The sequence below is a fragment of the Strongylocentrotus purpuratus genome, unplaced genomic scaffold, assembly GCF_000002235.5.
Source record: "Strongylocentrotus purpuratus isolate Spur 01 unplaced genomic scaffold, Spur_5.0 spur5_contig_829, whole genome shotgun sequence".
In the NCBI taxonomy this organism is placed as follows: domain Eukaryota; kingdom Metazoa; phylum Echinodermata; class Echinoidea; order Camarodonta; family Strongylocentrotidae; genus Strongylocentrotus; species Strongylocentrotus purpuratus.
The window spans coordinates 57,612-83,697 of NW_022145534.1; the positions used below are offsets into that span (position 1 = coordinate 57,612).

Sequence of the window (26,086 nt, forward strand, 5' to 3'; positions counted from 1 at the left end):
TTTAATGCAGTTTTTGTTGTAAACAAATATTCTATGACAGTGTTTTTTTTTAAATTATAAACTCATGGACTGATAGTGAACAATTTGTATTTCAAGAAACTCACATAGTATCAAAAAAAGAACTGAAGTTAAATTATTCACATTGACAACTTCTAGCATATCGAGGCGTTTTTTAAAATTATTTTTACTCACCCAGTTAAAGTAAAATGCTCCAATATGGTCAGGACCAGTGATAGCCAGTATTGTACTACGTTTTAAAAGGGTGACTTATAATGTAACTCACGACAGCGGAGGCTCTCGACGATCATACGATAAATTTATTTGATCGATAATGATATATACACAATGACATACATACACACTTGGATATAAAATATACACCTGTGTGTAATTTGATACACTATTTCAAGAAAGAATTCAAAAACAAATTCATAACATTGTTTATGTTTGTATATATTATGTTACATATCTTAAATACACCTCCGCCATAATAAGGCACCGTGCTATATAGCAAGTTTACGCAAGTATATCAATTATACAAAATTACGGTGTCATTAGAGTACTGTTATTTTTTTTAAACACTTTTTTCACATTTTTCATACACCGCTTAGTTAACATTATTTTAAATGATGAGCTGTCATTGAAGAATTCGAGTTTGTTTGCAACAGCAAAGAATAATTCTTAGGATCTGCAGATGGGGGCATTGAAAAAAGGCAGTACTTGCTACAGTAATTCTTGTCAATAACAATTATCATGAATCATGTCAAAAGTTCATGCCTTTCTCCTGTAAAACTTTATAATGTTTATTTTTAATGTGCCTGTGCGATGTGCATACATTTTACCAACAAAATAGTTATTGTCATCGGCGATATAATTGTCTTTGTTCGAAATAAAATAAGCTTGTCAAGTTTAAAAAAGATATAAATAGAGATAATATGACATTCGTGTGTGTACATACGTTCAGTAATGGTGGTGGTGGTGGTGGTGGTGATGGTGGTGGTGGTGGTGGTGATGATGATGCATGAGTGTGGCGTAATGGTGACCGGTTGTGAAGGAGGCGGGGAGGTGGTGGTAGCGATGGTGGTGATTGTGCATGGTGGTGGTGTCAGTTGGGCGCGGGGGGGGGGGGTGGTGCACTTTTGAAGGTGCATGACATGATTGTGCATGGTGGTGGTGTTAGTGGCGGGGATGGTGATGATTGTATGATTGAGCACGTTGGTGCATGGTGGTGCGGGTGGCGTGATTATGGGGATGGCGTTAGCTATTGTGCATGATGAGGGTGCATAATAATGGCAATATGGTAGTGGTGGTGGGGGAGGTGGTGGTGGCGGTGGTGGTGGTGGTGGCGATATTGCTGTTGGTTCTGCAGATCAGCAGCAATGGTAAAAAAACACTGTTCATTTTCTGTTCACCCTTTGCGTCATACACTCTCACAAGGTGCGTCAAAGACAGCGTCAGTCACTGACGCCTCGTGTGTGACTCGCCAAGGGATCAAAAGTGTTCAAACCAAACGATGGCTAACAAAACATACTGCATTTTCTGCCTTAACATGCATCTGTAGCAATTTCTACATACTCTTCACGAAAGAGACCCATGGCCCATGGTCACTCGGCGTAAAGTGTTAACAACTTCCATAACTTTTGACTGTTTCTCATCACAGTACAAGATTAAATCATATACAAATATTGTGTTAATTTCATTAGATATTTTCCAATCTGTTGATCTCCCCTGTATACAAAATTGCTTCCTATAATCTTTTAGCAAATGAGAGGATGAAAGGTAATTTGTAATAAAATTCTCCGAGTGTTGTTGCCTCTTTAAAAAAAAATAGCTTGTGACAGTAACAAACGTAATTACTGTTTAGTCAATACACAGATATGACATTCAATTACTCAATACAAAGTTTGCACGCAGGAACAACAAAATGTTGCCTTTAATATTGAACTTAAATGAATGAATATCCATACATAAATAAAACTTCTTTAAAACTCCTTAATATGATTTTTACACTGTCACAAATATTTTCAAATATCACCAATTGTCAAGCATAGGGCTGTAATTTGAAATAAATAAATTCTCAGTTGTGTGTATATATAAGTATATATATAATATATATATAATAAATATCATAACTATCATGACATCCCCGGTTAGTCAGAAAAATTTAGTTACTCAGGCAATTCAGCAACTGATGAGTTTGAAATGTTTGTGACCCTATAGATGAGTGAAGGGATCTCTGCTCATTGTGGATGGTTCTGATGTTAATTGTGACGTCATCCTTTCTCCACCTCCTTATCGGAATCGATCGAATGGTAGACGTTGACGTCTGTAACGCTTCCGGGTAACGATTCGTCTGCTCGTTTCTTTCGTAAGTAACGCATCCCGAAAAGCACCAAAATCTATTTTTGACAAAAGAGGGGGAATGAAAGTAATCAGTTATAATGATGGTATTGGTGATGATGATAATTGGTGATGATAGTTCCATTTTTATTTTCACTTTTAAAATAAGGAAATGATTACTATGTGGTAAACTAGTAAGGGCGGAACATAAAGGGGATTATGTGGTAAAGTATTATAAGGGCAAAACACAAAGGCTGGAATGTACAAGTTGTAATAAATGGACTCGTATACTTCTTGTTCTGATGTCACAGATAAACAATGCAACGATCCTTCGGAGTGTTTTCCAGGTTGGGTGTCGAAACGTTGAATGTTCATATACCTTTTTATTATGAAAAAACAATAATATTGTATACTACTTCACCAGAAGTAGTCTATAGAGAGATAGCAATGTAAATGTGTATCAGTTGATTTAGAATGCCTCGGAAATGATGGCCTTAATCGCACCCAATTAAATCTTGTAAGTTTATTAAAACACTTTTATGAGGTAAGAAATATATTGTCCAGAAATAAAATTCATATAATAGCTTAAAATGAGACTAGATTTGATGACAGTGTTCAATTGATATAAATCAAAATTGATAATTATTGTGTGATTAGGAAAGATCGTAATAGACACGGCGAAGGAGTGGCTATCAATATACATGAGACTATGAATTCTACTCATATATTATAATTCTAAAGATTAATTTTAAAAGAGATAATTTTTATCCATTGATATCAAGGGTGTCGATTTGTATCCGTGGTTGGGGGGATGATAGGTGCCAAAATATTTTCGGCAATGGATCAAATCAACCAAGAGATAGAAGCGTGTGGCAGTTTGCACCCCCTCCCCAAGCGCGTAGCCAGGATTTCATTTTAGGGAGGGGGCGGTAGTGAGCACGCGAAGCGCGCTCCCTAGGGGGTTGGGTGCAGGGATCGAGGGGAATTTCCCCCTCCCCCGCGAAGCGCGGAAGTTTGACGTTTCATTAAATTATTAGAGAAAGAGGACGATTCGTTGGACCGTTCTCGACTCTTCATCTTTGTTTGAATCAAGTTCCCCTTCCTCCGCGCGTAGCGCGGAAGCTCTGACGTTCTTTAGATTTATAAATAAAGAAGACGATTCGATGTACCATTCTCGACTCTTAATCCTTGTCTGAATTCAGTTTCCCCCGCCCCCGCGCGAAGCGCGGAAGCTTTCTCCTTGTCTCCTATCTCATCACGAGTTCGTCACAGAGTTCAGCTATGTTTACACTGTCCAGGATTGTCTGATGTGCATTGCAGATTGCTACTTTTCGCTTTTTAACGCTGCGTCTTTGCATTTGCGCAATGCATTTCTATGATGCTGTTGATTGAACAAATTGAATAAATTTATCAATTCCTGAAGAAGCCGTATGAGTGAGAATTCAATTTATTCTTGTCTCATATACGGTTGTCTCATTTACTTGGTATATAATGTATGTATTATGAAAATGAGATAGCAAAATGTGAATATTGATGGTCATCTTGCGAGCAATAACCATTAACTACTCTAATCGGGCTCTCATCATTTATTTTTCTCTTCTTTTTTTTGTTGTTGTTGATGGTGAATTATTGGGGGGGGGGATGATTGTACAGGCCATCCCCCCACCTCAAATATTGGGGGGATATATCCCCCCATCACCCCCGGGATCGACACCCATGATTGATATGGTCCTCCGCGAGCAAAACGCAGCTGAACATGTTACCGAAATTACAAAATCGTGCTGGAAGAAAATGTCATGTAATATTGTCCCAAAGCCAAGTTAATAGACCATTTCGTAGTTAGCACATGGGTCAAATGACCCCAAATTTCTACAGATCTTTTACTCATGGAAAAGTTCCACTTTGTGTATTTTAGAATAATCAATGCCAAAGTCATGTATGTGCTTCATGAAAAGCTTTTGTTTGTCCTCTTGTATCATAATAATGTACCGTAGGTGCACACATGACTAGTAGGGACTTTTAGATTCTGCACGACGAGAACGTGGACTGCCCTTTTAAGGCAATGTGACGTCACTGTCAGTGCCTTAAAAGGACGTCACATTGCAGTCCACGTTCTCGTCGTGCAGAATCTAAAAGTCCCTAATGATTACCTAACATGAGCACGTATTAATCTCGGTGCGTTTTACAATTTTATCAGAAATGACCTTTATCTGCCCATGCGCAGATAGTATTTAGGAAATGGAGTACCCTCATAATTATTTATACCCTGCCTAGCTGCCCAGTTTGAGATGCACTTAAAAGCCAAGTTTATATCTGTATAATCCTTCGTCATAGAAAGACCAAGTGCATTCACAATCCGCTTCTCAGGAAAGACCACCTCTGTTATGTTTAAGCCCCATAGATAAAACTATCAAGTAGTCCATTTTCTGGCGGGCTCCTTTATGCCTTTGTTATGGTGGCCCTCACTCATGTCTTTGTACCTTTAGCAGGGGGTGTTTTAGGGTTAACCCCCCCCCCCCCCCCTCAAAAAAAAAAAATTGTTCTCACACCCTCCCCCACCCCCCCCCCCCCCCCCCCCCCCCCCCCCATATGGAAACGTTTGCTTGTATTTGTCTCATAAAAGAATTTGATCACGAACTGACTCCCACACGGTGTTGAGTGCTCAGGGGTCATAGGCCACTGGCTTCATCGGGCAGGTAGTTCCATTATGTGAATGGGTAAATTAACTATTACAAAATGAGGGGACACATTACATTGTACAATAGGGACACACATTGTTTTTATTGTGCAGAACATACTCTTTTATTGACTTACTTATTGCATGGAACTATAAAACCAAAATGCATTTTGTATTCTAACAATTGGAGTACAAAGAATAATAACAGGTGAATGAAATGCATAAACACCACAAACACCTGGGGAGGAAGCATTCATAAATTTGAATACATATAGTTGATAAACGACTCCGATGAAACTATAAAACCAAAATGATATTTGCGTTCTGGCAATTGGAGTACAAAGCATGATAGTAGGTGAATGAAATGCTTCAACAGCAACACAAACACCTGGGAAGCTAGGAAGCATCCATAAATTTGAATAATTTAGTTGATAAACGACGTTTGTTGGAGTAGAAAGCAGTGGATTCTTAACAACACGAACCCATTTAACAGAATGTCGGAACGTTAATTAAATTTGGCGCGGTTGGAAAATGCATCTTTCTACCCTGCGACTTTAATGGTACGATCCAGTAAATTAAAACAGTAAAATGGGTCTTATTTTAAAATTACTCATTAAACAAAACCCAAACTTCAGTGATATCAGAAAAAATATGTTATATCTTATTAATAATTAAAAAAAGATGTATAAACATCGTGAAAGTGTCGCATTTTACGATAAAAGACACCGATTTAGCGAAGATGACGTCATTTATTTAGTGCGCTTGCATCAGGGAATTCAAGGTCAAAATGTCAATTCAGACGCTGATAAGTTATCGGTCGAGCCTTTTTGTTTCCTTTATTCCGACAAAATTATACAATCAATCAAAATAAGTTTGATACCAGAAGAAAGCTAACGATTAGTATTTTCATTAACCGCTTGCCCCAAAGTCTCTTGACCACAGTGAAACGAGTGAGAGCTTGCGAGAGCGGCCAAAGTGTGATTAAAACTCGCTATTTGCTCTTCTCCAACGCAAAAAGAGACGACATTGTGCTGGATAAATGTATTTTTTCCGACAAAAGTACAGAAAATTTGCATATGGTCTTTTTATATTATACTTTATGAAATGTTACCCGAGTGACTTCCGGGCGCCCCAATGCTGGAAAGAAACGCACATTTTAGAAAACTTCACTTTTTCATGGAAAAATGCTTATTTCTTCTATGCACGCAAGTCAGATATTGAGCGGATGATACAACGTTTCCATATGCCCCCCCCCCCCCCCCCCCCACTGAGCGAAATATCGGCCCGCACGATTTTCTCTCTAGCTAGCTCTCTCTTCTTTTTGTGTTTTACCTAATTTGGAAGTTCATAATGATGTGACTGATTTGATTCTTCAAAGTTTGGAGATGATAAATACTCTCATATGACTCCGGAAGTCTCTCCTCGCTGCTTCATTCCATGTACCTCTCCTACTGCCAATAACCAATACACCGATCCCAACACAACACTTATTTGGAAAATAAGTGTTTTAGAACATAGATCTTTGCACGAAATTCATGATATTCTAGGGTGGGAGACTTAATCTCATTTAATGTACAACATTCTGCACGATGATGCTGTACATTATTTGCAGGAGAAAATTATTTTTCAATGATAAGAAAGCTGCTCAAGATAATCAAGGTGAACCTACCTATATTTTAGGCTGAATACACAAAATTGCAACCGTACTTTTCTATATCGTGGTGGTAAAGTTATATAATGACTTGCCCCTTAATGTTCGAAAATTAGGTAACTTTGGATTGTTTAACAAAGAAGTAAACAATGAATCCATATACCAAGAAAATAGTAAATGTAGCATGTAGTTTAAAGGTCTAACTGTAATCTGTATTATAAGTATATTTTATTTTATGAAACTGGACCCTTCAATAAACTATAATTAAATTAATCTAGGGGATGGGAAGGGTAGGTAGCGTAGGTCCTAGGAATGTTTGTTGTTCATATAAATATACACACTCTGTTTCATGGTTTTTGTTCATATTATTATTATTATTATTATTATTGATTAACTAATTAGTCAAATTTGTTTAAGCGGGGGGGGGGGGAGTGGGCACTATTTTTTTTCTTTTCTATATCCAGTTCGTGAGAAAATGAGAAAAATATTTAGTGGGGAATCAGCCAGCCGATGAATAAGCGGGGGGGGGGGGGGGTAATGTGAGCACTAAGTTAAACAAAAAATCAAAATCAAAATCAAAATGGGGGTCAAAATGGGTGGTCTCCCTTCTGTTCTGACAAAACATCGGGGACGTTTGATACGATGTCCCCCCTTGGAAAAATCGTGGGGGTCGTGTCCCCCTCCCCCCCCCTGATTGACGCCCTTGTACTGTACACAGATAGATGTATATGGGACTACCCTATATATATATATATCCAGTCCGGATAGATATATTAATTTACCAAATATATCAATTAGTTTGGCGGTTTCCCGGCAAAATTTTTATCGTCACTTATTAGTCAAAACATATATTTATTCACATGATTGGTAATAAGAGCTTCCATTTATTTTTTGAGAGGGGGGCGTTTCCAAAACTGGCCTTTACTTTTAAGCGCTTTATAAACCCAGAATATTATTGATATATTGCTAAATAAATATTCGTGAAAGTACCCAGTACAATTATAACTGTTTTTTTCCGATCAACTTAAGCAATTATGATTGTGACCAACTTAAGTAACGGTTTCAACAATAATAATGATCGTTTACTTAATGGTAGTTATGGTACTACAAAATGGCAAAATATCTTCTTCTTTAAGTTTGGCATAAAGTAGGCGTACATTTGCAGAAAATTAGTGTGATCCATTATTATCCTAAACTTTTTTTTTTTGTTGCATTAATTTTCAAACAGTGTGCATGTCCTTGGGCATATTGATTCCGTTTGGAAATGTGTCTAATTTATTGCACACACATGCTAAACGTGCACGTGCAGTCCTCATATTTACTTGTAAATGGCGTCAGGATTACTTAAAGGTGAAATTCAAAGAAAATCACAAATATGTCAACTAATGTATCACTAGTAACTGGTAAGCTAACAGATGGCCATCGTACAAGTTTGAGGTCAGCTACATATCGGGTGATTTATAAAAATAAAAATACAACCACCTCCATAGCAGCTGGGATATACGAGAGATTCGCCAGAAAAATAACGATGTTTTAATGACGTCACAACAGGGACCAATACTGCCCAAGCAGACGACATCCCATAAAGAATGAACATAATTGCAAAGCTATCATTTGTCAAATTATAATGAGTTTAGTGTATATAAATGTACTGGCACGTCAAACCGATCAAAAGGGGACATGACCCGATTCTGATAACTAAAATCTTTTACTTGTAAATACACAGGATAGGGGTTAATTAACAATCAAAGAAACCAGACTTTCAAATTGAAAAGCCCCCGGATTGATATTAAGGACGGCATTTGTTCCCTCTTAAAACGCCGAACATACCGCGGTGTCTGCAGCTGAATATACAATGGCGTCTTATTTTGTTTACAAGCGACAGATTCCTTTATTTTTGTATCGCTGCATTTGTCATCAAAATAAAAACATGCGCGGGGTTTAGAGTGAGGCAATATATTATACATTTAGCCTGACGGTAGTGAAGTAAGAGAAAGAACTCAAGAGAAGATGAAAACACAGGCACTGAAAAAGTGTGAGATGTCATGGGACATCGTCTGCTTGTGCAAATCATGTCCCTGTTGTGATCTCACACATCTCAGCAGCGTTCGGAGAGCTATTCAGGTGCTATGCCGGGGCTGTATTTAAGCGTTTTGTAATTTATAATAATCATTACTTCGAATGTTTCCAAGCATTGAATTTTGATAACCTTGTCGAATCAAAGTTTCAACTTTGCAATAATGAAAATAAAGCTAGATTTAAAATCAATGAATATCTACTTTAAAAGATAAGAGGCGTAATAGAGTGAGAGGAATTATTGACACATGCACAAAGTTTCTAAGCATTTTGTCGATCCTCCTTAAAACTCTCTGATTGTGAAGGGTCCTACAGAATCCCTAATGTTGCCATTTTTATCATTCTGAGAATAAAAGTGGATTTAAGATGGGTAGGCCTAAAGCTCTTTTTTAAGTTGTGAATAGGCTCTCTTCACTTAATGTTCTTGAATAAAGATATTCACTCATGGCAGGCTGTCCTTATTGAAACAAAGTAAGATCAATGAGGTAGTTAAAGGGGCAGGGAAACTAAGCCCTCACAAACAACCCCCCCCCCCCCAACAACAACAACAAAAAAGAAGAAGAAAAAGGGAGATTAAAAGAGAAAATGAACCTGAAAAGAAGACACTATGACCTCCTTTATACACCACCCCATCCTTATCAATGAATGAACTTCTAATTTACATATCATCCACACAAAAAGACCACCCCACCAAGGTGCCGGTGCCTCTTTAATATAAGTCTACATGTTCCCACACTAGTATGCCACTGAGTAAGATCACCATAATATCCTTAGAATCTTGAAGACAACTGCTTGGACACATTCTATTGAATGCCCATGTCAATCATGGAATGGGATGGGGATATAATTATGTAACTATTCACTCTTCCTTTGTACGGGTCCCCTCTCCCGTCCCTGCCTCCTTTTATTCGTCTCCACTTGGGCATAAAGGGATACCCAAGACTATGATATTACTCACGCACTGTTGTGTCGCTCCAGGAAGATGACCTCCCTGGTTGTTCCGAATTCTCAAAGTGCTGTCTGATGGTCATTGATGCCGACCGTTCTTATCTCTGGTGGGACAATTAATGTTCTTTCTATGAATAGCAGACGGCAAGATGACTGCCCTCCCCCGCAGTCCTTTATATCCGAAATCAATCTTTAACCTTGGACCTAAAAACCTAGGTCCATGCTTTTAATAAACCCAAGAGCAAAAACTGTAGAGGTGTCGATCGTATAGTCGTCACACTTGAATAGATTATGTAAAGTCGTTGGTTCGAGCCCCAGTACGGCACTAATGTCCTTTTGCAAGACATTAATGTCCATCTCCCACTCTTCCCCACGGTGTAATAAAGAAGTTCTATGAATATTGTGAGCTCTTAAATCGGTAGCTTGTCGTAAGCCAGTGTCAGATTAGAGGGCTTTTGGTACCTCTTGTGGTGGATGATAATTATGAGCACTATATACAGAAGCCAATATCATATAATTGAATGCAATATATGCGGATTCTTATGACTTATTGTGTTTGCTCTCACCCCACAGAGAGAGCCTGTGGGCCGTTACTTGAAACCCACAAAGTTCTAACTTCTTGGACTTCCCATTGATATGTGTGTTATAGAATATTTTACAAACACGCATTTCTATGGGATGTCCGCGAACTAAGGGTGCGTTTATCAACTTTTGCCACTCAAAAACAGCATTTCTATACATATAATTATGAAGTATATAGAAACGCAGTATACGAACGTGATTTTTCGATCTTCTTGTAGTTTTAGGCGTATAGCTGGCATGTGCACGCGATGACAATACACTCAATATAGTTGAATCATTCCTTAAATGTTGTAAAGATTATAATTGATTTGTAATATTTTGTTGGAAACAGAAATAAAATTGAATTGTATTGAATCGCATTATACGTAAACAAACGTTAACAATGGACGTAGGCATGCTTGTACAACATGACACAGCGCATGGCGCGCGCTTTTTCTCCGAACCGGAAATTAGCCTGGGAAGGTCCGAAACATATTGAACAGCTTTGCGTTTAATCATCTCTCAGAAACGTCATTCTAGCTCATAGTAGGTATCAAAACGCACTTTTTCGGCGTTTCAATATGCACATAATTATGTAAAGACGTATGCCTAAATGTGTCTGCGTTTATCAACATGCAAATTTGCCGGAATTACGTTTGAAAACGCTGATTTATTATGCTAGAAAGGAGTTGATAAACGTACCCTTAGACTTATGACCGTTTCGAGTAACGGCCCCCTTGAGAAGGCTAATGGGGTTTCCTAAATCATGATCCTGTGAATAATTTAATCATAATCACGGATCTGCCCCCTTTCAACGTAGTCAATTCTAACTCCCAACATATTTTACCACGTATTGTATTCTTGATATGCTTACGAACTATTAAGTATAGCGTAAGCCTTATAAGAAGTTAAGAGGATACGCCCAGTTTCATCTTCTCCGCAACGAATCATTCATGGCCGGTTTGGGTAGACTGCGTGAGGGAAAGTGTGCGCAAGAGGCCAGTTTGGAAATACAATCTAAGCACATGCAGACCGGTTAACCAACATATTCAAATGTTATGAATATTTTCATACAAAGGTTGTTCTTGACAACCTGAAAGCAGGAAGCTGTAATGAATGGAGATATCGTCTCGAAAGAATTTTCCGAGGGAAAAATATTCAAGATTAACCTGGCTTAACAAAAAGAAATGTAACCCTCTCCAGGCATCATTTCCATCAACAGCTGTCCATATCAATACACAGTCCCTCTCTGCAATTCCAAATAGTACGAAATGTTACGCAACGCCATCTGCTTCCCTAAGTTTTCTATTCACTCTTTTGCAAAAATATGCAAGCATCGGGCTTTGAAGCCATGCGTGGCACCGAAAAATAAAGTCATGTTCAGTGAAGATGTATTTAGCTATAACATATAAAATACAGAATTCACAACATATGACCAATGCAACTTTCTATTAGTCATCAAATGCCTTTTCCGTTCTCGGATAGCTCTACTAAAGACATTGCCATTTCAGCCAGCGAAATCGACCGAGGAAATCATGAGTTAGAGCAAATAAAAGGTTTTCATCATCATGATTTCTCATCTAATTATTTACATTTTCCGAAAATTTCCGAAATGTGTACATAGCTAGGAAGGTAGTCCAAATGTTAATCTTCCTAAAGAACTAAATGAAATTGTGTTATATGTTTGCGCATTTATTGATTTAAAGAGAAGGTTGAGTTCTGGGAAGAGGTGAAAAATAATTTATGAGCGTTGTCATTCTTATTATGCAAGTGTGGAAGAACATCAGATAAGACATGTTCCCTGAAAAGCATGGCTCTTCAAATGCCTTCATATTCTAAATATGTCATGTACATCGTAAAACTCGGGGGGTAGGTTTTTTACGACACGTGTTTGTGTAGTCCCATTTACATCTTTTTGTGTACAGTGTTTGTAACTTCATCAAGACTTGGCCAATTTCTTATCATTTTGATGATTCCAGAACCTTGCAATACACACAAATTCTTATATGCTAGATGATAAATCTTTTCTGGTCGATTCCACACCGTTTCTTTCACAATGCAATCGCATGACCAGAACTCAACTTCATCTTTAAAGCTAGAAGTTGTCAAGTTATCACCACTATTCACCCCAGTACGGGCCGGCAAAGCAAAAGCCGCCGTGCTCGCTGGGCTGGGCTGTGTGTGAAAAGGGAAGACTTAGTGCTACTAGGGAGCTGTACGGTTTCGGAGGGGGTTAAGGGGATTACGGTATGGGAAACAAAAGACGCGCGGTGCCACGGATGACTTCAAAGGGGCCTCTTGGACGGGATCTCCATTAATTACAGCTTCCTGCTGAAAGCTTGTTCGAGGCTTGCACGACATATCAACATGCAATGTATGCGGACTGGATTCCAAGTATTGTAACAATACTGGAATCCAGTCCAGTAATTTATTCATCATCACTAGGTCCCCAGGAAAGAAAGATCCATACATTTGAATATGTTAGTAACCGGTCTATTAACAAACCAACTGAAAAAAATACTGAATTAGTGCTCATTAATGTTTATTATCGGTTTATTCATGCCCTACCCCTATATTCCATGGTATACGGGTGATAGAACCTTTTTTTCAAAAGGGGGAAATATAAAAGCTATTCGTGGAGCACCTCCATTACTCTAAAAGTGATTATTCTTAAATTCACAAAGTGGGACCTCTTCATGTTTACAAGGTCCGTGAATATTTTGGGGTTCTTTTCTACCATGGGCTAATTACGAGCCGGTCAACTGTCCTCGAAGACATTAATTCAAATGTATTATATCCCAATTTGCAAAATTTTAAGTATAACTGTCTGTAACCTAGCTGGTTCAGACATTATTAATCCATTAGATGTTTGTTAAATACAAAAGAATGTTAGGGGTGACAAAGGATGATCTACATCTAGCCTATATATACCACATAATGATTTACTCGATTTCAAAACGACTGGGGAGTTAACCTTCAAAAATAAAGACCTCACTCCACAACTTTAAGAGCTGTGATTTTAGTGCATTATTGACAAATTTCTTACAAAAGTCATGAGCAAATCCGCAGTTGTCCATTTCAGATTGATTTACGGCTACTCTTATTTGTATTTATAAAAGTTCTCATCATCATGGTCTTAGATTCTTTCTTTTTTGTACGGTACATGAACCCCCCCCCCCCCCCCCCGTCTAAAAGTTAATCACTGTCTTGCAACTTTTTTTCCTGTTCCTTTTTTTAATCTACCTGGATTAAAATACCGCGTCAGGCCCTGTGTTAACTCCTTTGTTGTATGTGCGTCTGTATAAAAATGGCGCCGTGCTGATCGAGGTTGGTAGGGGGGGGGGGGCACTGAACACTAATCCAATTCAATGAGCCGGAAAGACAGTTGGCTTTACATCTTATAGAAAAAAATCCAAATCCAATCGTACGTGGTAAGTGGTTAAAAGAATAAGATTGCACACACACGTCTTTTTATTTTTTTAATCTTAAGAGGCTTATTAAAACAGAATAGACGCACACTCTAGCTGACTGACTCGCGATTTTCACAGTCCATCACCTTTAAAACGTAGAAAAATTATCGAGTTCAAAGCCCAACAGTCACATCAACCTTTAGGAAACTATGTGTCCAACTTGGTAGATGTTTGCTCAATTCGGAGTGAAAGGCGATGGCAAAACATCCCTTAAGGTGAATACTAAATTGCCTAAAAGCTGGTCGAATACACAATGGCCTCAGCTGGATAGGTTTAAACCCATATTTCTATATCATCTTTACGCTAAGTAGCACACATTAAATTCATGCCGAGTACTAGACCATTGTGACCAAAGTGTGAAAGAAACTGTATCTTGAAATTATTGGGAACAATAATTGATTAAGAAAAAAAATGGCGTTTGAACTCTTCAAAGTGGAAATGATGAGGTCATGAAAATCAAAATTTGATTCACATTATTTTGTAGATTATTTCTCGCCATTAATAAATTTTGAGTCTTCGTTTAATTTGACATTGCAAAAAATGACGGTCTTCCACATAATTATAGTGAACGGAAATATAATAAAATTAGAACGCTCACAAACAAGTTATCACTTTAACTACAACTCGTCATTCTCTGTAAATGTGCTGGGCGTTATTTTAAAAACAAAAATACTACTTACCCCAATAATCAATGCTGCCACAAAAAGCACCGGCCATATGGTTTTATGGAGTGAATCGTTGGTGTGCTGGACGCGAGCGATATTCTCCGATTCTGAAAAAGGTGAAAGAAAAATGATTGCGTTCATTGTCTCAACGATGATCTGTATAAGTATCAAATCATAAACCGTTTTAATAATAATACACCAAGGGCCCATATTCACGTAACATTATAAGCCCATTTGGCAACTGAATTGCTCTCTAGTTGTGATCTAAGAATTAGCAGGTAATCATAAGACCTCATTAAGTTTAGTTTGCAACTATAGGCCCTGTTCATGAATCCTAGTTGGTAGCTTAATGGACCCTAAAGTTGTCAACTAAATCTACTTTAGTTGCCAACTATGTCAAACTGGTATTCATAAAACTTGACTTATGTCAGTTGGCAACTAAATCTCTCCCCAAATTTAGAGTCGATATAGGGTAACTCATTACTTGTGGGCAAGAGTGGTCAGGATCTCATAGAATTGGAAGAATCTTGTCACGAAAAGGGAAGAGAGAGGGTATATAGGAGGAATCCCACAGACACACTAAATGATGCAGACTAGTTAAGTGCTACGGATTCCCCGAGGAAAGTTATCTTACTTATTTATCACTCTTTTTTGTTCAAATTATAATCCATTTTATGATAAATGTCATCTCAACCCCAAATAAAAAATAAAAGACCTTTTTGTGGCCGTTCTGAAAATCATTTCCTTTCCAACTTTGTTCATCCCCTCTCCCCATTGAAGAGTTTGTATCGAACAACATTTTGCACAGTGCATTCATGATTGTACTTGCACATTTTTCAACGAAACATACATTCACAACAAGACAATAAGTAGTGTTATAAACACTTTAACAAGGCTATAGAGCTCTTCGAGTAATGAAAAAACAATAGATAGGAAAGAAAGGGAAAACAGAATAAAGAAAGAGCTAGAAAAGGAACCCGAGAGCGCTTTATTCTATTCTCTATTTGACATTAAATCGATTGACAAAAATGGACTGGCAACGCTGCACAAGGACTTATGTAAATTAGTAAACTTCTAGCCTATGTTGTACTTAATTCTAATTTCACCACCCATGTCTACTCCACCAGCAGGCACACAATAGCTAAAGTTCTCAATTAATTATTGAGGTAGTTACCTTCGTATAAGTGGTAACTATGGTAACTAGCTAGGTACCACCTAAGCCCTGAAAGACAACTAGCTTAGTAAAACAAAATTGAATATAGGTTTTGATCGATAAAGAAAAATTGTATCATATTATTGTGACAAAGGCAAACTGTGTTTATTTTCACATTCTATTATTAGAAGTTTACTAAATATAAGGAAAAGTTGACCTGTACAAAATACTGCGCAACCTCTCTCTCTCTGATTTATGTAATACAAAAATACAAAAATATAGTAGCCGCAGTTGACTTTTGTTCTGTAGGGTAAATGGTAACAATGCTTCTCCTGTCGATTTGTCAATGAATTTTATTTGTGAGAAGAAAATTGACGTCATTTCTAATCAATCCTGAAAAATCATTAAAGTTCAAAGGAAAGTGGTTATTACTCTTTAAAGGCCCACTGCACTACTTATAGCTACTTGCGCCCTCTATATAACAAACAATGCCTAATCGGTGACCATTGGTCCCCCATGATCCTCTTTTTCTTATGTTAACTGAGAGCTGAGTTGATGAGATAACCACCTGTTCAGAGACCGTGCAGGGCGGTCTAATCCCTCCTGTAAACTACGGCAGATAAGCTTTAAAAAGAAATATTTTAGCAATATTCATCATTCTTCCTCTAATTTTTCTTTACATTTATATTGTGATATAATGCCCACAGGTTCACACGCACACCAACCCTCATCTCTCTCTCTCTTATGAACACATCCACACACATCGTTATATACATAAATACATACGTCATGTACAACAATCCATGTTTACGAATCTGTCGGAGCGGGTTGGACGTGCGGGGTGCGTGAGTTTTATGTGCGTTGGTCATGTGTGCGTGTGCGCGCGTGTGTGGGTGCGCTTTATACTTACTCGATAAAGATGAATTATTTTCTGGCGAGGCTGTAACTTTGTTGTATGTCACACCCACTGAGCTAACACGGTTGTCAGTGAATAATGTTGTAGTGGAAACAGATGTTGCTGCATCAGTTGACGTAACTTCTAATGTGGTTTGAACTAAAAAGAATTGAAAGAGAGCGGCATAGAAATGTTATGGTAAGAAACTAAAACGAGACTTTATAAGGATAGTTTCACACAAATATTTCAATATACTTTCTGGCAAATTTGACTATTTCGCCTGCCTATATTTCAATGAGTGCTGGCGTTCAAAGGATTTTTTTTGCACCTGCTATTACAAAAACATAGTAGTGCATTTTAAATATTCAACTTTATTTTAGACCAAGTGAGAATGCAATTTAGCTGCTCAAGTTCACGTATCCAATAGGCATGCAGGAAGGAGTTTCGAGATAATGATGGCTCTTTGATCAGGTAGATATTATGTCTTGTATGCAAAGAGTTTGTTAGACATCTTCTTGCAATTATAAAGACCTCATGTTTCGTTACCTAATTTTCTATCGTTTTTCAAGTTTGATAAATAAATGTTAGTTTTCATTTGCCATTCCTTTTAAAGTTCTTTTTCTAATTTCCCCATTTCCTTAATATTCGACGTTTTTTGGCTATTTACTTCTCAAGTACGGTTTAATCTTACTCATAGCCTATTCAATTGAAATTTATTAGTAGTCCGCATAGCTCTCTTTTTTTGTTTACCCCTTTTTTTTAAAAATCAGAAAAACGACTTATTAAATCACGTCTCTTAATCCTACTCTATCCTGTCTAAAGGCCTCCAACGCATAGGAATCGCTTTGAAACCCCGGATCGTTCGTTCCAGACCGCAAGTCTTCCTATTATTCCCCAGTGAACTTAATGAAGCATTCCTAGAAAAACAACTATCTATTCATCAATACAAGAGATTAAAACCATCAACAGGGAACTTATCCACCCAAGTCAGGTTTGATAAAAGATTTAGAGACAAGTTGCCCCGTTTTATTTTTACCCATGCACTAGTTGGAGATTCAAATATCAAAATTCACTATTTCTCATTTCTCCTTTCATCTCAATATTTCTGCTATACTTCTACAATAATATTGTGCATTCTTTTAGTTCTTACTCCTTTTTCAAGTTGAAAGAAAATACTCGAAACTTAAAAGGTAAATTGTCAAGTACCTGTAGTGGGAAGTGATATGACGTTCAGCATTTTTGTGGGATGCTTGTAGCACGAGCCTGTTGTCTTGTCTGTTAAGCAACAACCATACAATCCGGAGTCTTCCGATTCGACACGAAGTATTGTCATTGTGCAAGTGACCTTGTTATCGGCAAAAGTCGGGCCAGATCGGAGATATTTCAGGTTTTCTTCAATAATCGTCTCATTCTTGGTGAAGCTGATCGTAGCACATGAAAAGTGGGGGCTGGTTCCGCCAGAGATGAACACCCGGCAGTATAGCGTGACGTTCGAGTACTCGGCAGTCGCCCATCCTTCTTGACTTTCGATAAAAGTGGCTGAGGAAAATGAGGAAAAATTATTGATCTCAAATCAATTTGAAACATAATTCTAAGGCAGTTTAATCGAAATAATGACGTTGATTTAAAGTAATGCAGTGTTATAGTGGCATTGATAATGATAATGTAGAATATTATAACCTCACTTATTAAACTAGGGCTATTTGTACCAATTGTACGTTCAATTAAATCATGAAGAAATGACAAATCTTGAAGGAAACTAGTTGGCAATACTATAATAACCCTTATTCATGACGTCGTGTGAACGCTATCAAAACCAAAGGTGACAAATCCTGAAATATGTTTGTATAACGATTGCATTTTCCCCTGTATGTCTTCTGATTAAACCCGACATGGTGACTCGAGTTAGAAACAAAGGAGAAACTTAGACTAGGCAACACCCCCCCCCCCCCCCTCCACTCCGGGAACGGAGGGACCGCATGCGTGTTCCTAAAATCTCCGGCTCGTAACAAAAGAAAAAGGTCTACCCGTATTGACTTTACACACGGGACTTATGCTGAAAAGGGGGGGGGGGGGGGGTGCTGGGAACACGCATAATTATGCGTACCCTAAATAACACTGAGTGGGGGGGGGGGGGGAACACCTCGGTCTATATATAACTTCCTTTGTTAAACTCAATATTTTAAGGCCGAGCTTAAACCCATCGTCTGGTCTAGATTTAAGTAGGATATTGACATATTTTGTCTTTAGCCAAACTTAGAAGTTTACAAGGTTTGACGTGGCTTATCCTAGATCGAGGGTCACCTTGATTAATTGTGTATATTCTACGAAAGAGAATACAACTAGCTGTTTCCTTTATGCATGACAACATGTGGTTTAAATCCGATTGCAATACTGAATTATTATACTACATGTATTAAAGGATTTCATGCCGGTATCAAAGTTGGAACCATAAGGCAATACTTATGCTTTACATAACAAAAATTACACCCCTTTTTATGCCTCCGTTACGAAGTAGCCGGAGGCATTATGTTTTCGGGTTGTCCGTCCGTCCGTCTGTACGTACGTCTGTACGTACGTACGTCTGTACGTACGTACGTACGTCCCGTTCTCGTGATCGCGTTATCTGAAGAACCGATTGATGGATTCCTGCCAAACTTTGGTCATGTATGTATCTTGCAGAGCCGATGAACTGATTAGATTTTGGGGTTACGATGTCAAAGGTCAAAGGTCACAGGGCTCATTATGTATGCAAAAACAGCTCGTGATCGCGTTATCTGAAGAACCGATTGATGGATTCCTGCCAAACTTTGGTCATGTATGTATCTTGCAGAGTCAAAGAACTGATTAGATTTTGGGGTTATGAGGTTAAAGGTCAAAGGTCACAGGGCTCATTATGTATGCAAAAACAGCTCGTGATCGCGTTATCTCAAGAACCGAGTAATGGGTTGCTGCCAAACTTAGGTCATGTATGTTACTTGCAGAACCGATGAAGTGATTAGATTTTGGGGTCACGAGGTCAAAGGTCAAAGGCTACAGCGCACATTATGTATGCAAAAACAGCTCGTGATTGCGTTATCTCAAGAACCGATTGATGGATTGCTGCTAAACTTAGGTCATGTATGTTACTTGCAGAGCAGATGAACTGATTAGATTTTGGGGTCATGAGGTCAAAGGTCAAAGGCCACAACGCACATTATGTATGCAAAAACAGCTCGTGATCGCGTTCTCAAGAACCGATTGATGGATTCCTGCCAAAATTAGGTCATGTATGTTACTTGCAGAGCCAATGAACTGAGTAGATTTTTGGTTCATAAGATCAAAGGTCAAAGGTCATGGGCTCATTATGTATGCAAAAATAGCTTGTGAACACATTCTCATTAGAACTGACAGATGGATTACTATTTAACTCAGGACATCTTGCAGAGCCAATGAACTGAGTAGATTTTAGGGTCATGAGGTCAAAGATCAAAGGGTCATATATGTATATGAGAAATTGCTTGTAATCACGATATTCTGAGAACCTGTTAATGGATTACAATTGAACTTGAATTCGAAAAATGTCTTCTGTTTTGGTTTGTAAAATTGCTCTATGACGGAGGCATCATTTTCGACTGCGCGCAGTCGAATTCCATCTAGTTTTCTTATGACGGTGGGAGAAAATCGTAACAGAACTTGATCTTAGAAATACAGTAGGCTTGCGGGTGCACCACGTGAGAGAGAGAAAGAGAGAGAGAGAGGGGGTTGAGGAGTCCTGGAAAGGACTCTGACTCGGTAATCTTTCTTGGGGGTGTGTAGTCTCTCTCTCTCACATGGTGCACCCGCAAGCCTACTGTATATCTACATCACCATACAAGCCGACACTTACAAGCAGCATCTTGATCTTAGAAGTAGTGCATAGAAATGAAAAATATACATATTTTTTTAAAACCATCATATTCTGGTTCATTTCTTCGGATTCTTTGTTACCGTCTTGTTTGCGTTTGCCTGCCAATATATTTTATATCCCTGTTCTATCTGGACAAAGCAATAGTAAGTTAAGGATTAAGGTTGACCTGGTTGAGTGGAGTCAACTCTAACTTTCTCAAAAAGAATCTCTGAGTCCTACATGGCTTGTGCATGTAAGTCCAAAAATACGATATCAGATTCAAAGTCTCAGAATCACGTTTGATTTTTTTTGAAAATCAATTTACCCATATTCAATCAAGTTTTGTAATGATTAATTACATTCGTATAAACAGGGTCATACGTTTTTAGTACTAAATTTCCGAACTGAGTTTCTACAATTTTGCAAAGCTACCAATCTTTTAGTAAATCAGTATCAAATAACAAATTAACGAATCTATTTTAATCCTATCGAATCGAATGCAGTAAATTCCAGAGCCTATAATGATAATCAATGTGGATAATGTGTTTTCGTACTCTGATCGTTCAACCACTTTGTGTTACGCAAAAAAAGCGACACAAATAAAATCGTCGCCGGATTTTACAATCATTATCAATTGTGTCAGTATTTTAATAGTTTTTTAAATAACGGATTAAACGAAGTTTAACGTACCATGTATTTTTAATTTCTTAATTTCCAGTCGAGCAGTAATCCATCTTTTTAAGGAATCCATTTCGGCAGGGTTTTTTTTATCATCAAGTTGTGTACAAAATAATTCATTTATAGATTTTTAATATGTCTTCTGGTACGTTTTGTTAGACATGAAATGTTAGGCAAGGGTTAAACATATTTTAATCTCATTTTAATTTGTCAAGAGAAACTCATCAGATGGCACAGCATGCAAATCCACATACAATGATGTGATATAATACGCTCCGGGGAACCTGTTCGGAAGATCGTCAACCCAGAAATAAAGGGAAAGAAATGAAATGACTTATAGGTTAAGCCCACTCCAAAAATAATTTGCTTTGAATAGATGCAGAAAACCAAGAGAAACAGAGCAAATTAAATTTAAGTAAAATCGGATAAAGAAGTTATGAATTTGTTACAAAGTATGAAAAACTATCGAACTTAGAAAATCACTAGACAAGTTGCCAATTTGGTTATCAGTTTAGGACGTCATTGCCTCACTATATTAATCAATTGCTTTATAATTACATGTATATTATGATCCAATTAATTTCCCTTTTTATCTCCAAAAACTTGATTCCCCCATGCCTTTGCCCAGCTTATAAGTTTTGTATCATATTGCGTGCATGAAATTTCACAACATATTTTATGAACTTTGAAGAATAATTGATACTATTTTCTGAATATCGTATATTCATAATCAGTGATTTTTATATAGTTTATAGTTTATCAAATTCACATTTTTCATGATTTAACTGAAAAATTATTACTCTATATGTGCATTTTATAAATTTATATTACCAATATAACGAAAACAATTAGCGGGTAGTGAGGCAATGACGTCACAGACTCATGAGTGAGCTGCCAATTTGTCTAATGATTTTTCAAAGTTTTTTATGTTATTAAAAATTCATAACTTTCTTATTAATTTATCCGTTCTTTCTTAAACTTGTTTTGGTTGGTTTGGTTGATTTTTCTGCTTCTATTGAAAGTAAGTTATTTTTTGTAGTGGACCTTAAGCTCCGCCCCATTATCATGGCTCTGAAGTGTTTCTTTGCCAAGTTTCGCTATAATGTCAAAATAGAAGATCGTCTCACTCGGTCGCTACGCTTTCTCGAAATGCGGAATCGGCGATACCAGTGGCGGGATGCCTTTCTTCATGTGAAGAGCGAAAGGGAAAACCCTTTAAAAAATATGGGAAATCACCAAATATTGTCTGATAAAATTAATGATTATTTAGCGCTGCCTAACTCATCCATTCGAGAGTGCAAATGTACACCTTTAAGTCAGATGTTCATATGCCTATGTCATCAAAAATAATGTGGTAGTTAAAACTACAAACTACTGAAGAGCTAAAAATTTCTCCTCATAAACAATATAATGAAGATATAACTCCAAGGGTGTCGTTTTATTGACAAATATTTATTGTTATACCAAAAGGTGCACAATATTCGTATTACGGAGAAGAGGCTCTACTTCGTGTACACTCGAATACCCTTCCCCGCTGCAGTGGTTGCTACACAATGCTTCCCATGCATGTTGTATCCTTATGAACACATACTTTTATCTCTTCTTCTTTTTTTTTCTTTCTTTTTTTTACTTCTTTCGTTTTTCTTTTTCTCTAATCCACATATCTGCAAAGGTTTCCTTGTTGTTTTTTTTTATATCCTGATTAATCTTCCTCCATTGCATGTTAATATATTTTCTAATCTGTTACTTTGAAAAACCTTTTCTATATAGCGCATTTTCCATTTCAAAACATCGTTCTACATGCAATTATTTGATTTCTCAGTGCACTACTGTTTCTATGGTTCAGCATGTATTGCTTTACCGATTTCCTTCTTTAGTCTTTCCTTATTATCTTTGATTATGCCTTTCTGTTTATCCCTAATTATTTTATTTCATCCTTTATCTGTTGATTTTCATGCAGTCATCTTCTCTTTCGGTTTGTGTAAATATAATTCGCCGCACGGGTACATAATTATTTTTCGCCAGAGGGATGTAGCTCACGCCACTCGCCCGATTATTGACTTTCCAGTATCTTAATGGCACTAGGGCTAAAGAGAAAAGCTTGCTGTTGCTAATACTTGAAGTTCATCACCCAAGCAGCACCCTGCAATCAATGTAGCATGTTGAGTTGTATTTCTTTAAAGAATAGTGAAATAACATAAAAACAGGAATCACAAATCACACTGCTAGCCACTTACCTGCCGAATGGACCTGTATAAAATCCTGAGACAGAATAAGGATGACGAAAGTCACGACTGATATTCTAATTCCTTCAGATGACAACATTTCCAAGTGGAGTGGAAGGAAAAATGAAAAAAAGAATTGTTCGTTGATGGCTGGAAATCCCAACAGGAAATCTTGAGATAAACCCACTTGCAGGGGGTTAGTCCGAGTCTACTTGAGGACCATATCACCCGCTATCCAATCCATGATAGACGAATATATCTTCCATACCATTGTGGCCCAAGCGAGAGGCGGGTGAAAATAACCCGAAGGTTTCTGCCGCTCGAATGAGTACAACCAGGGAGGTGAGACAGTAGTCGCGCAGTGCTATAGTATGGTTACTGAGCCGTTACTGAGGCCGAACTATTATTTCTCGGAAGAATGTCAGATTTCCTGATCAACTTTTGTTAGCTTAATAATAAGACTACATTGGGAGTCGTCCATAAAATAGTCCATAGACGCTAATCTGATAATAGGAATTCAAATGTACTTTAATGCATGTTTTTTAGGATGCGTCATCAGGGGCGGATCTAGCTTTTTGCTAAGGGGGGGGGGTTGACCAAAATAATGACGATGCGGAGCATCGTCCACGAGCCGCGAAGCGGCGAGCCGATTTTTTTTTGGGTGTTTATTTGAACCTCGTAAGTGATGTTTTCCTGGCATCTATTAACACAATGGAGACCATAAAAAGCAGTGCATGATAACGTCTTTTTAAATCAAGTAACAGTTAAATACACAGTTATAACCAGAGTTATCATGTGTTTGGTTAAGTTACCAGATGAGTTGAATATCTTCTCACAATATTTGCGCTTGAAAGGGTTTCTCTCCAGCGTGCATTCTTTTTTTTTTTTTTTTTTTTTTTTTCTCCTTTTTTTTTCCTTTTTTTTTTTTTTTTTTTTTTTTTTTGGGCCGCCCAAGGGGGGGTTTAAACCCTCTAAACCCCCCCCCCCGTAGATCCGCGCCTGTGGGAGGATGCCACTAGATGTAAGTCTATTACCATTTATTTTTATTTCAGGCGATAGTGATTAAGAAAACGATTATCTCTTTTGCTCCAGTCCGTGAACGGTATGGAGCAAAAGGAAATAACTAGATTAGAACTAATATGTCTGAAATATTATTAGGCATTGGTATTTTGTGAGTATTTTGTTTATGATAAAAGATTATTATCGGCATTTTCATTTCCGGAACCGGAAGGTAAATAGCATAATGAGCAGCCCAGCTCAGCGTGCGTTGCCAGGTTAAATCTTCACAAAATCCCCACCCAAACGACACTTAAAATATCCCCAAAGTTGCCAAATTTTGACAGAAAATCCCCAAATTCGTTTTTCATAAAACTCAATATTATTTTTTATTCCCAAATATTTATTTTTCATCCCCAAAGACTTCAACAATCCCCCAATTTTTTTTTTTTTTTTAATGTGGGGATTTTGGGGATGAGAATCGGCAACGCTGGCCTAGCTTGTCACTTCGGCGGTGGCCCGTGTCCTCAAAAAAGCTGATGGGGGGGGGGGGGGAGGGCAAGGGACTCTGTGACATTTGTTCGCCCAACCCCCCCCCCTCCCCCAAAAAAGAAATAATAATAATAATAATAATAATAATAATAATAATAATAATAAATGAAATAAATACATAGAAATAGAATAAAATAAAATTACAAGTTTAAAAAAAAAGATAAGATTTTAAAAAAATGGTCCTCGGATTTTTTTTTTGGGGGGGTTGCAACCCCCCCCCCCCCAAACCCCCCTCTAGATCCGCTTCTGGTCATGAAATTGATCAATAAAAGATTAATGGGTGGCTGACAGTGATATCGGACTCCTGTGAAATGGCTTATGTGACTTGTTATAATTGATGTTAATATCCCGGGTTTCGATGTCATGACTGGTGGCGGTGGAGGTGCAGGTGTGAAGGGTGATAGAGCGTGAGAGAGAGACAGACACAGACACAGACAGAGACAGAGAGAGGGAGAGGGAGAGAGAGACAGCGAAATGTTGCAACTAAACGGGCGAGATATTATTTTGTAAAGGACCACCCCCTCAACATTTTCGTGTATGTAACTTACGAGTTGCGTCGCCCGTGGTGAAATAACACTTTTGTTTTTGTTGTTGTTTGTTTATTCGCTTTTGTTTCCATGTATTTATTTCTAGAAAGCTTCCCACCTGATATCTTTGATATCAGGATTTTATGATAATCCCCAACTAGTACCGCATCACGATTTCTCTTCAGTTGATGCACATATTGAAAGGAGTTGATTATCAATATACACTCTTATTTCCACGGCGTCAACATTCACTCTAAATGGCGTCAGCTTGGAGTCAACTCTATTCCTAGTTAAAGTGACACGGATTCCGAATCAATTTGACTCGGATTGTGTGGCATCAGCTGAGAATTGACTCAATTCAGAGTCAAGATGACTCCTTTTCCGTGTCACTTTAACTAGGAATAGAGTTGACTCCCAGCTGACGCCATTTAGAGTGAAATTTGACGCTGTGGAAATAAGAGTGTAGACCACTCTTGTACTGCATTGTCTCTCCGTATAAATACGAGGTGTTTATCTCTCTTTCCTTCTTTCATCTTACCAAAATGACTAGAGAATGATTAACTTGTTGACTCGCGTTGTATATAACGTTCACTGCCTTCTTTGGGAGGCAATTCCAGTGCTTTAATGCCTTTTGAAGGAACGATGGCCCCATTGTGTTCTGTTATAATCAGGAAGAATTACCTGTTGTGAAAACGTCGTTGATGACATGATATTAATACTATAGATTCTCACCTAACATCGGCAGTGCACTAAACAAAAAGTCAATAATGAAGGATAATAAGATAGATCCCCGTAGACCGACAG

The 26,086-nt window shown here is 37.8% G+C and overlaps 1 protein-coding gene across 2 annotated transcripts; it reads right to left on the reverse strand.

The window, feature by feature from the left end:
• Positions 1–53: 53 nt before the first annotated feature.
• LOC100891533 lies at positions 54–23,617 on the reverse strand. Of its 2 annotated transcripts, XM_030983389.1 has the most exons (5): positions 23,220–23,606; positions 17,643–17,975; positions 16,452–16,595; positions 14,404–14,495; positions 54–2,399 (listed from the first exon to the last, which is right to left on the reverse strand). In XM_030983389.1, exons 1-5 carry the CDS (start codon positions 23,305–23,307, stop codon positions 2,274–2,276), a joined length of 783 nt encoding a protein of 260 aa, XP_030839249.1. In that variant the 5' UTR covers positions 23,308–23,606; the 3' UTR covers positions 54–2,273. The 2 variants fall into 2 exon arrangements, with proteins under 2 accessions (XP_030839249.1, XP_030839255.1); XM_030983395.1 differs by lacking the exon at positions 16,452–16,595 and having other exon boundaries at positions 23,220–23,617.
• Positions 23,618–26,086: the final 2,469 nt, after the last annotated feature.